Raw genomic sequence first — 12,511 nt, 5'->3', positions numbered from 1 at the left:
GTAGATCTAATTCAATCACAAGGGTCCCCATTTTACAAAAGCATCAACCCAACAGCACAGATGAAGTGACCAGCCTAGGGTCACACTGCCAGGAAGTGGCCGAACTAGACTCAAAACCTGGATTCCTGAATTCAAGTCCTTCAGTTTTTCAAAAAAAAAAAAAGTTCATTAAGGCTTTTTGTTTTCGTATCAAGTTATTTCTGGATAGGTCGCCCCCACCCCCCAACTTAAAAGAACCTTCCCGGATAACACGGAAAAATACTCAAGCAAAAAATAAACGATTTGGCGACCTCATCAAACGGTATGCGCTATTCTGCCCCAGTAGCCCCTGCTCAACGGGGGCGGAACGACGGCAGAAGATGAGCCACCTGCCCGGCGCGGCAGCTGCGTCAGGGGATCTCCACGTGCGGGGGACCCGCGGACAAGACCCGGGGGGGGGGTCTTGGGGGCCTCTCGGCCCGGGAGCTCCTTTCCCCTGCCCTCTGAGGTCGGAGCGGCACAGAGCCGGCTCCGGGGGCCGGGGGTGGGAGTTTACATGTCCACCCCCCTTCCCAGCCACTGCTCCGAATCTCACCCGCCGCCAGGCACAGGCCCCGGACGCTCCCCATGGCCGCCAGTGTATAAACACACGTCCTTCCCCCGCGCAGAGCTGCCCAGCCAGCCTCCAGCTGCCCAGCTCCGGGGCTGAAAGTCACCAAGGACCCAGTGACGTAGCGCCTGAGCTGGCCGCACCACCGCCGGCACCGTCCGACTCCACCCACGTGGTGCCCTCGGGGAGTGAGGGGGGCGGAGGAGGGAGCGGCTCCTCCCGTGGGTTGGGTTACGCTGCTCCTCTGTGGCACGTAGCTTATGTCGTTGGTTCTGACTTGTTCTTAGTGCCAGAGGCTCATTTATAAAGACGTGATTTTTGTTGTTAAATTGCCTTCCTCTCCACACACTACCTCCCCTTTTAGAAATGGATCATATAAAGGATTTCCTACAATTTCAGCATGGCATCTTGGAAAAAGCACTAGCCTGAGAGTCAGAATATCTTGGTTCTGGTCTTGTCTCCAGTTTATTCTGTGTATATCTTGTCAGTACATAGTTTTTGCATATTGTCTCCCATTTTAGACTTCCGAGGTCCTTGAAGGCAAGGGCTGTCTTTTACCTTTCTTTGTGCGCTTAGCACACTGCCGGGCACACAGTAGGTCTGAGTGCTTTAGCATTGGTTTATATGACTTTAAGCAATCAAAAAACGTTCTGCACACGGTCAAGAATCTCAAAGGAGGGGCAGCTAAGTGGCACAGTGGATAGAGCTCTGGCCTTGGAGTCAGAAGGATGTGAGTTCAAATCCAGCCTCAGACACTAGCTGTATGACCTTGGGCAAGTCACTTAACCCGGATTGCCTCACCAAAAAGCAAAACAAAAAAAAGAATTTCAAAGGAGTCAAATTACTCATTCTTTGAATTTATTTGTATCAGTGCTGCTAAAGAGAACAATTCGCATTTACAGGAAGTTTCAAGGTTTACCACACCTTTTCTCACACTTATTATTAAGTGCTTACTATGTGTCAGGCACCGTGCTAATAGATACAAAGAATAGGCAAAAGACAGTCCCTGCTCTGAGGGTAGGATGAAGACTGAGGTGGAAAGTATAAGACAGGGGGAAGGCTCATGTTTCACCTGGACTAGATGCTCATGTCTTTTCCAACTTTAAGATTATAATTTTATGAGTCCTGTGGATGGCCAATTGGGTCCCATTATTAAGGGAATAAATAACCTATGCATTAAGTCCTATAGTGGTCTTCCCCAGCATTGTTATACAGGGGAGTGGAGAAGATCCAACAGTATACTTTGCATGTTATGTATAATATACATTGACATTTACTCCCAGTTGTTTCTTTTCTTTAAGGATTCAACTAACTTTTTGTTTCTGTCACTTTTAAAACTTATTTCTCTCAGCAGTCCAGTAACCAAACCATTCCTCACTCGCTCAGCCAACAGTCCTTGAACCAAAGTCAAGGCCATCCGGAGGTGAACAGTTAACTGAGACAAGGGTGAAGATAGTTAGAATTAGGAGTAGGGCGGGGAAACAACAGAATGGAAGAGCCAGAAATGAGAAGACAGGAGAAGGGAGTCTACTATACTTCCTCGAGTTGAGCTTTTCTGCCCCATGCCAGGCCATTTCTGTTCAGGCTTTGCCTCGGACAGCCTCGCTGCTCCGTGATTGGCCTCCGCCGGGGTCCTCGCGCCTGTCCAATATGTCGGCGCCCAGTGGAGGAGTGAATTGTGAGGAGATCGCTGAGTTCCAGGTGAGGGGCCCCCTTGGGCCAAGCGCACCCCAACTTCCTGGGCCCGCGGGGCCCGTATTCCCGCTTGGGCCAGAGGAGTGAGCCGGGTTCTGCTCGGGCGGAGGAGCGGAGCGAGAGGCTCCTTCCTCAGGGCCCGTGGAGGTCACGGAGGGGCGAGGACACCGCTTGCGGGAAGCTCGAGAGCCGCTCCCGGGGGGGGGGGGGGGGGCTGGGTCTCTTTCCACGCGGTCCCGGTCTTTGCCTGCTGAGATCTCTTCTCGGCTTGGGACCGGGAGCACCAGAGAAGCCGGTGGCTCCGGGCCCCCGCGAGGAACATCATGAGGTCCCGTCCCCCAGGAGTGGTCGTCTCGGACCCGGGGCGGAATGAATGGGGGTGATCCAGAGAGCCCCGCCTGGTCTCGTCTCCCAGCCCCCCACCGTCATCCCTGCCTGGCTAGCGAGAGGGGAGCAGGACCGTGCAGGGGCTGAGAGAAGAGGAGAGAGGGAGAGAAGAGAGGGATACACACGGAGAAAGAGTGAGAGTGTGTGCGAGTGTAGACACGTGTTCGCAGGGTGGAGGTTGTCTTGTGTCTTCTCGTGCTGTCTTCCTGTCTGCCTCCTCTCCTTCCCTCCCTTCCTTTGTCTACCACTTTGGGGGGGGGGTGTCTCTGTGTCTGAGTTTGGTACTAGTTATGTATGTGGGTGTGTTTAGTACCAGTTTGGGGAGCGGGGTGTCTGAGTTTGGTACCAGTTAGCTCTCCGTTTCCCTCCCCCCACCCCTTTTCCTTCCCCCCTGTTTGGGGGGGGGGGGGTTGAGGGTATTACCAGTTTGGGGATAGCATCGTGTGTCTTCTGGTGCTCACTGGCAACCAAGTTAAAACGTGCAATTCAAGTTGAACAGAAAATTGAATTTTGGATCCCTTCCCCGGGAATTTTTATGAAGTTTGTTGTTACAAGCCAAAGGGATGAATGCTTGGGAGGGAAAACCTTCAGAAACCTACACTGGAGCTCTACCAATGCCTTTTGTCCCACTAGAGAAAAAAGTTAAAATAGACTGAAAAGGAAAAAAAAAGCCACCTGTAAGATTAAATCCCAGAGCAGATCCAAATAACTGTAGCATTATGAAGGAATTTTGGAATACACAGCATGCATTCGAATGACATTGTTTTCGTAGTTATGTGGACTTTTGGGGGAAGGGATATTTTTAAATCCTTTACTCCCCACACACAATAATATTAACCACATTTTTCATGTGTGTGTAAACCTACTCTAAAGATAAATGTTTATTCAGGTGTTTGAGATTTCAGAGTGATCTGGTCTTGCTAAAGAAAATGGTGTATTAGGCCTAAGTTTGGGTACCCAATACATGAAATATTAATGTGTCTTATATCTTGTACAATATTACAAGTGGACTTGTCCTTGAAGGCCATTTGGGCCACCCCTGTATTTTGCATATCAGACACTAGAGGCAGGGGCAGCTGGGTGGCACAGTGGATAGAACCCAGCCTGGAGTCTGGAAGGACCCGAATTCAAATTTGTAATAAATGTTTATTCCATCCATACATCTTAAGAAGATGTCAATGATCCACTTTCAGTAGGACATAGTTGCAGTGATTATTCTACCAAACATAAGATTTGATATTTTTGCATATATGATTTCATTGGTATAGGGAACTTTAAGGTGAGGATATTCTATCAGTCAACACACATAGGTAACTGTTCTGCAATTTATAGCCTTAGAGAGCTGCCCAGGGAACACTTGATAAGCTTAGGTCATTGGAAGTCATACAGCCATTATGTGTTGGAGGCAGAACTTGAAACCCAGGTTTTCCTAATTGAGGCAAACTATCCACAGTGTATACATTTAGCATGCAGAAGGAAATGATCTTTGCAGGTCATTTTTTACAGACTATATGCTACTATTTGTTTTCCTAAGTTGTCCAAAATTTACATGTGTTCACCACCTTCCGTTACCAGTGTCTTCTCTTAACTGATTTCCTAGCTATGGCAATTCTCTTAAAACTGTTCCTTATGTAAATACGTCATATGAGCATAGTCTGGCAGAGTTAGATTTATCGTCATCTGATTCAGCCTTCCTCATGTTACAGGTGAGGAAACTAGGGCCCTGAAAGGTGAAATGCTTTGATCAAGGTCACACTGCTGTTTAGTGGCAAAACTAATACTAGACCCAGATCACTTGACTGCCGAGCCCCTGACATTGCCACTGTGTTATCAGAACAACCTTCTGACAGTAGCAGGTCTCAGTCTGCACTCTGAGAATGCCACCTCTTTATCGGGAGGTGGGCAGCATGCTTCTTAATGTATCCTTTAGAATCATGGTTGATCAGAGTTCCCAAGTCTTTCAAAGTTTTTTGTCTTTACAATATTGTTGTTATAAATTGTTTTCTTGGTTCTTTACCACAACTCTGCATCAGTTCGTACAAGTTTTCCCAGAGTTTGTCTGAAACTTTTCTCTTTTTTTCGGCACAATAGTATTCCATCACAATCATATACCATAACATCTTCAGCCACTTTCCAACTGATGGACACTTTCTCAATTTGCAGTTCTTTGCCAGGATAAATAGACCTATAAATATTTTGTAGATAGGAGTCCTTTTCCTCTTTTTTGATCTCTTTGGGAGTGTTAACCTAGTAGCAGTATTGCTGGGTCAAATGACAGGCACAGTTTAAGAGTTTCGGGGCATGGTTCTAAACTGCTCTCCAGAATGGCTGAACCAATTCACTGTGCTGCTCTTTGTATAAGAAAATATTACTAACTTACCTTCTCTCCTTATAGGTTTGTTTACCCTTTTATCTGATCTCTTGTGATAATACATTTAGATTTGAATTGTCACTAAGCTAGGAGTACTACCTGTTCTTTTTAAAAATTGTTTTCCTGTGTAAAGTTGATTGACACATTCCAAGCAAACTTGTGACTTCTCTATACCAGACATTTTAGTGATCTTCAGCCAGAGGTTCTGTCCTGCTTTTCCAAAATTCCAGGTTCTTGAAACATGTGTTGACTAGAAATTTCTGTAGGAACCAAGACTCTGAAATCTGGAAGGGACACAAGTGTCAGTCCAATTACACCATTACAACATTCCTAGGACTTCTACAAGAAGAACCCCTGCGATAGGGTACTCAATAGGGGAGGTCTAAAACTACCTACAGTGCATAAAGCTTTATGCTAAGTACTATGGATGCAGCAGTAAAAAATGAATTAGTTCCTGCAGTCAAGGAGTTTGCATTCTATGGTTTGGAATGTCCTTTTATTATGGAAAAAGCTTATGAAATTTTCCATTTTATAAGCAATGGGTGTGTCGCAACATGGTTTTTCATCAAAATTCTCTTTCAGGACATGAAAAAACATAGAAAGGAAGGACATTATTCTAGTTATGAACTTGAGCAGTTTGACTTCACCTCCTGTCAGCCTTGGTTTCCTCATTCTTTAAAGGGGATTGGATTAGATAATCTCTAAATTTCCTTCCAGTGCTTTAACTTTGGAACTTTGTTTAAAAAAGTTCTTTAGGGTTACTACAATTCACTTATACTTCTTCCTCCTGTATTCCAATGTGGTAGAGTAGAAATAACTGAATTTGGAGTCAGAAAACATGGGTTTGAATCCTGACTTCTAGAATGACTTTGAGCAAGTCACTTATCTCTTGGGGCCTCTGATGGTTCTAGACTAGATGATCTCTAAAGCTCAGATCCCCTCAATGTTATTCTCAGCTCTCTCCTTTAATCGAGTCTCAGAGGAAGATATGCTTCTTCTGAATAAGGCCAACTCCTCTACTTGATTTTATCTCTTATTGCGGTAGAGCTTGTCCCTCTTAATCTTTAGTCTCTATCCACTGAGTCTGTGTCCTCCTAAGCATTAATTCCCCATAGAAAACATTCAGTCTCCCATTTTAGTGCCTTTGCACTGGCCTTCCCCATTCCTGCAAAATTCTCTCTCCTCACCTTTTGGACTCCATTCAAGACTCTTTTTAGTTGCCATCTGCAAAAGGCCTCCCTTGATTATCACTGGTTGTTAGGGATTGACTCTCAATTACTTTGGCTTTACTTTGTGTTTACTTATCTGTGTACTTGTTGCTTCCCTCTAGAGACTGTAAGCTCTTTGAGAAGAGGACTTGTTTTCATTTTTGTCTTTGTATTCCCAACCCCTACCACCCCTGGTAGACACTGATAAGCAATTGTTGAATTGAACTGAATCTTTTCTATAACATAAGAGTAGTAAATTTCCATTATAATAAAGCAATTCTGATATACTATACTGATAACAGCATTCAGTTTACTTGTCTTTGAATAGTCAACGACTTAATCATTGCCATAGTATTCTTGCTAATAATCTTTTTAAAAAATTATTTCTCCAATGTTCTGGTTATTGATAAAATATCATTTCCATAAAATATTATCAATTGAAGGATCATTACCAAGATTGGGGGTGTTTTGTGGATAAGAAAAGTAAAAAAGGCAAGGACTAAACCATATTTCTAGAATCCATTCAATGACTAAGGACTAGGTAAGAATTGAGACAGAAGATGGTCCCAAAAGACATTTGCTTTCCCCTACCTGGTTGATTTTTGTGATAAACAAAAGTACTGAGGTAGGGAAGCATGTACAAGGTATGCCCTGTAGTCTGCTATTTGGATTGTAGTATACATGGAAGATAAAAATAAGAGTAGTAAAGTTGTAAAAGTAGGGTAGTAGCAGATTGTGGAGATTTCTGAATATCAGGCAGGCAATTTGAGATTTACTAGTTTAGACAATAGGAAATTAGTGTATTTTGAAAAGAGTAACAAGGCCAGATACAAAGATATCATGTGGAAAATAAGTGTATCTTCAAACAAACTTCCTACAGATATAAGGAAAATAAGCATAAAAGAAGGGTTGGAGGAGGAAGAAGATAAAAGCAGGAAGTCTTCTTAGGAAACTATTGCTATAGTTCAGTATGGTGGTAATAAGGGCCTGTGGTAAGGTGCTAGCCAAAAAGCTAAAGGGGCAGAGGAGAGCTACCACAGACAGAACCAGTCTAGCTTTGGAACTCATAGGATAAGCAAATGTGGAGGAGAAGGGTGAGTCAGAAATAACATCAAAGACCCATGGTGAAAATTGGAAAGTTGGAAAGAAGGAAAGCTCAGTTTGAGGAAGTATTAAGATATGGGGTGGAAGTGGAAAAGATATGATGCAGGCAACTGGAGATACAGATCTGGAGTTGCTCTAGCCTTTGCGTCTGAAAAAGCTATGGGAGAAAGAAGCAAGTTACGTGTACGTAGGAATTAAAAGTCTGTCTTTGGTTCCTCTGTCTTAAGATAGTTCTTTCTGCTTTAAGACCATCTCTCCGAGCTTTTAGGAGTTTCTTTTTAAAAGTTTCTTTTTAAACTTTTATAAGTTTCATTTTGAAAAACCCTTAAGCATTTAGTAGCTATTATGTGTTTTATTGTCGCATCTAGTCTTACAGTATATATGCTGGTTTTTAAAGGATAATTTCCATAAGTTATTTTTTGTAAATTAAGATTTCCTCATAATAGCTTTCCTTAAAAAAGGGGCACATTAGTACTTTCAATTTATTACAAAATCCTTATTTTACAGATGTAGGAGCTATGACAAGGATAAGGGTGAGAGACTTCCCAAGGTGGCACAACTAGCAATTGGGAGTCAAACCCATTTTGTGTGATTGCAGAGCTAGCATACTTCACTGAATTATGCTGCCTAGAATTAAGTAGTTGTAGCATTCAGGTCAGGTGCTTTTTATACTGCTGGTGTTTGAGCAATTCCAGGGACATAAAAGGGGAAAGGCTTACAATAATCCAAAACCTTAAAAGAGTATTGGTTCCATAGTCCATGTGGATTTCCGTGGTCTTTCTACTGAGATGCCCGTCTCCTGAATTTAGCTACTTTCTATGTTATTTGGTTTGGTATATATGGAATCAGTGACTATTTTCTTCTACCCCTTTCACCTTTAGATGAGATGTGTAATACTCCGGGCAGATTTTTACTAGATCTCTCATATATACCCTGTCCCTAGTGAAAAGTTCTTCATTCCTATATTTTAAGCTGAGGTCCAGAAATCCAAATAGAAACTCATAGAATTTCAAAGTTGGAAGGGTTGCTTAGTGGCTATCTGGTTCAACCCATCCCATCCCCAAACAAGAAGTCCTTCTTCAGTATGCCTGACAAGCGGGTACCCTGCAGACCTCCAGTGAGAGGGAAACCACTGCCTCCCAAGGTAGCCCATTACACTTGGGAAACTTTTCTTTACGTTGACCCTAAATTTGCCTTTTTGCAACTTCTAACCTTTGCTCCTGCTTCTACCTCCTGAGGACCAAGCAAAGCAATCTTTGTTAGCTTTTCAGATACTTGAAGATAGCAATCATGACTCCCTTCTCCAGACTCAGTACCCTAATCCTCATATTACATGAACTAGAGGCTCTTTATCATTCTGATTGTCCCCTGGATGTTTTCCAGCTTATCAGTGTCCTTCAAAAAATGTTCCCAGAACTGAACACAATACTCCAAATGTCTGACCAAGGCTTTTATGCCTATCTTAATACAGCCTAGGGAGGCATTAGCTTTCTTGCCTGCCATATCTTGTGCTTTACTTGTATTGAATTTGTCTTATTTTTCTCAGATTTTTATCAAATGAACTGCTATCTAGCCAAGCCTTCCCTGTCTTGTGAAGTTGATCTTTTGAATGCATGAGTAAGAATTCACATTTATCTCTGTTGATACACACACATATACAAATATATGCATATATACATACATACATGCAAATAGATAGGCTTTACTCAATATAGCCTAATACTCTAACCTATCAACATATTTTTGTATCATGATCCCTTCCAGCTTTGGGCCTTCTACAGTTCTGTGAAGCATATCATATATTCCTTTAACTAAATAATTGATTAAAATATTAAATAAGACTGGATCAAGCACAGGTCCCTGGGAAATTCTATTGGAGAGCTGCCAGATTAAAATGGAAGTGTTAATGACTATTCTTTGGGTCTAGCTGCATAACCAGCTCCAAATCTAATTGTACTCTCTTCTAGTTCAGATCTCTCTCTAGTTTTTACAAGACTAGAATGCCACTCTCAAATGCATTGCTGAAATCTAGGTAAATTATATCCACAGCATTCCCTTAGTCTACCAGTTTTGTAACCCAGTTTAAAAAAGGAAAATCAAGTTAATCTGGCTCTATCTGTTCTTGATGAAGCCAACACTGCATCTTTGTAATTTTTTTTTTAACCAGGTTTGTGATTTCATCAGTATAGGGAGCTCCTGGTGAGGGATTTGCTCTACCAATGGAGATCAGCCCCTTCTCTGCAAATTGTAGTGGGACACTTATGTGTAGTTAAGGTAGGACTTTAACTCAGATCTTCCAGATTCAGAGCCCAACTGTAATTCTTTGTGATTGCTACTATTGTTTTTTAGCTACTCACTAGCTATCCCTTTAGAGTGCTGGGCTTGGAGTCAGGAAGATGTGAGTTCAAATCTGGCCTCAGACACTTAGTAGTGGACAAATCACTTTACCCTGTTTGCCTCAGTTCCTCATCTGTAAAAAAATGAGCTGGAGAAGAAAATGGCAAACCACTCTGGTATCTTTGCAACGAAAACCCCAAATGAGGTCATGAAGAGTCAGACACAACTGAAACTACTGAACGACTATAACATCTATCCCATTAGTAATAGTTATAAAATTTTCCAAGAACTGAGTCAATCAAGATGCTTTTTTTGAGTTCTTATACCAGGTACTGGACAGAACTTCTCAGGATACAAAGAAAAGCAAGAACAGTCCCTGCCCTCAAGGAGCCCACAGTTTATTAGAGGAGACAGACAGCTTGTAAATTAGGTATGTCTAAGATTCATTGCAGGGGCAGCTAGGTGGCGCAGTGGATAGAGCACCAGCCCTGAAGTCAGGAGTACCTGAGTTCAAATCTGGCCTCAGACCAAACACTTGATACATACTAGCTGTGTGACCCTGGGTAAGTCACTTAACCCCAATTGCCCAAAAAAAAAAAAAAGGTTCATTGCAGAATAGCTGCAGGGTAACCTGGGAGGGGCAGATTCTATCCGAATAGCTGGGGAGATGGGAAAAGCTTTCTAGAGAAGGTAGCATCTTAGCTCAGTCTTGAAGGAAGCCATGGATTCTAAAAGGTGAGAGTTAGGAGCCTGAGCCATCTAGGCGAGGGCACAGAGATGGGGCATTGTGTGTGAGGGATAGCACATAGGCCAGTATGTCTGGGTTGTAGAGTGTGTAGTAGGGACTGAGTTGTAAGAAGGCCAGAAAGGTAGGCAGGGGCCAGATTGTGAAGGGTTTTAAATACCAAAGTACTTTATATTTGATCCTGGAGGAAATAGGGAGCCACTGGAGTTGATTCCTTCCACCTTTTTTGAAAATCCAGACATTTGTTCCTTCTCTAATCCTGTGATGCCTCTACCATTATCCACAGTTTTTCAAAGATCTTGGCAGAGTCTTGGGAAAGGAACAAACATTTATTAAGCCCTTAGTATGTGCCAGACACTGTGCTAAGCACTGTTCATAGGTATTATCTTACTTGGTCCTCCCCACAACCCTGAGAGGTAGGTGGTGTTATGATTCCCCATTTTATATTTGAGGAAATGAGTCAAAAGTTAAATGACTTGCTTAGGGTCACACAGCTAGTAAGTGTCTGAGGCTGGATTTGAACTCAGGTCTTCCTGACTCCAGGCCCAGTACTCTTTCCACTGAGCTACCTACATGCCTAATGGGTAGCTTAGCAACTGTCCAGTGGTTCTTTCAGTGTCTGAGGATACAGTTCATTTGGGACAGGTGACATGAACTCATTAAGAGTAGCTAAGTGCTCTCTCTATCTCCTTCCTTACCTTGGTTATCACCTATTAGCTATATTTATCCTCTTCCTTCCAAGCTAAAGGCCATTATTCTTGGCAGGAAAAATGAAAGGAAGATAAGCAGCTCAGCTTAGTCCTATCCCTTCTTTTATCAGATTTTCCCCTGTTAGCTAAAGAAGAAAAAAAATTATCTACTAAACCATCTACTAAATTTGCACTTGATTTCCAAGCCCCCACCTTAATGTTTGTGTTCAGATGGATTCAGTGAAATTAAGTAGCCCAGCTAGGTTAGGACTTCATAGCAATCATTTCTAGCTTCCTTCTGTCAGTATCACTTATTCTCTCCAGAATTGCCATAAGTTGGTAGTGGTCATCAGATAAAATCAGGCCTAGAGAGGTTTTCCACACATCATCTTGTCAATAGCCCCCTCTAATGTTAATGTTGGGTCAACAAGCGGCTTTACTTTGTTAGTTTGCAGTAGAATCACTAAATATCCCTTTTCCTATCTTCTTTTCTAGTCATTATAGAATAGTTCTTTCCTCATAGTACTCAGGTGGTATAATAAATGCCCTAGGAGAGGCACAATCAAGGTGCAATGGTGATTGAGAAGAGCGAGTTTTCACCATTTTAGGGGTGAAGGAAGAAGGCATCATAGAGCAGGTGATATTGAAGTTGGGTCTTGAAGGGTAGGTAGGAATTGAGCATACAGAGATTCGATACAAAGCTAAGGAACCTAGGGAGTTTGCGAAATGGTAAGTAACGTACATAGTTTGTATTGTGATGAAAATAGTGCTATCTTGGGCAAGTTACTTCTTCTCTCTGGGCCTCAGTTTCTTCAGTGGGAAAATAGAGATGATAATAGTTAATATTTTATAAGATTTAGAACTAGAAGAGGCCTTGAGATCATCTGGCCCAACTCTTATTTGACAGGAGGTTAGGTGGATTAGTGGGTAGAAGGCTGGGTTTGGAGTCAGAAAGACACGAGTTCCAGTCCTATCTCAGATACTTACTAACACTGTGGTACTGGGCAAGTAAACTTGAACCTTTTTTAGTCATAGTTCCCTCATCTATGAAATGGAGATAATAATAGCCCCCACTTCTCAGGGTCTTGGTGAGGATCAAATGAGATGATGTGTGTGAACTGTTTTGTAAACTTTAAAGTCCTATATAAATGTTACGTATTATTGTAATTATTTTACAAGTTAAAAAGAGAGAGAGAGAGACTGAGGCCCACAGTGGTTCACATGTGTAGTAGAGAGCAGAACTGGGAGCGATGGGTGCAGAGAGGGAGATTTAGGCTCTGTATGAGGAAAAACTTCCCAACAAAAGTTAGATCTGTCCAAAAGTAGAAAGAATGCCTTGAGAGGTACAGTCCTTTTTCCCATCACTGAAACTCTTCCTACAGAGGA

At 42.5% G+C, this 12,511-nt stretch overlaps 2 protein-coding genes across 2 annotated transcripts in view; one reads left to right on the top strand and one right to left on the bottom strand.

Annotated features, from left to right (window-relative positions):
* The window catches only part of FAM162A (family with sequence similarity 162 member A), a 42,642-nt gene extending 41,835 nt beyond the window's left edge, over positions 1–807 (bottom strand). The window contains exon 1 of the mRNA XM_020985934.2: positions 575–807. Within this exon, the coding sequence (XP_020841593.1) occupies positions 575–608 (34 nt within the window). The 5' untranslated portion in view covers positions 609–807. The remainder of the gene's footprint in view (positions 1–574) is intronic.
* A 1,336-nt stretch (positions 808–2,143) lies between these two features.
* MIX23 (mitochondrial matrix import factor 23) overlaps positions 2,144–12,511 on the top strand; it is a 31,848-nt gene continuing 21,480 nt past the window's right edge. The window contains exon 1 of the mRNA XM_020985935.2: positions 2,144–2,290. Within this exon, the coding sequence (XP_020841594.1) occupies positions 2,240–2,290 (51 nt within the window). The 5' untranslated portion in view covers positions 2,144–2,239. The remainder of the gene's footprint in view (positions 2,291–12,511) is intronic.

Source organism: Phascolarctos cinereus, unplaced genomic scaffold, assembly GCF_003287225.1.
Source record: "Phascolarctos cinereus isolate Bilbo 61053 unplaced genomic scaffold, phaCin_HiC Scaffold_726;HRSCAF=1367, whole genome shotgun sequence".
In the NCBI taxonomy this organism is placed as follows: domain Eukaryota; kingdom Metazoa; phylum Chordata; class Mammalia; order Diprotodontia; family Phascolarctidae; genus Phascolarctos; species Phascolarctos cinereus.
This window is presented reverse-complemented; position numbering and strand designations above follow the sequence as displayed.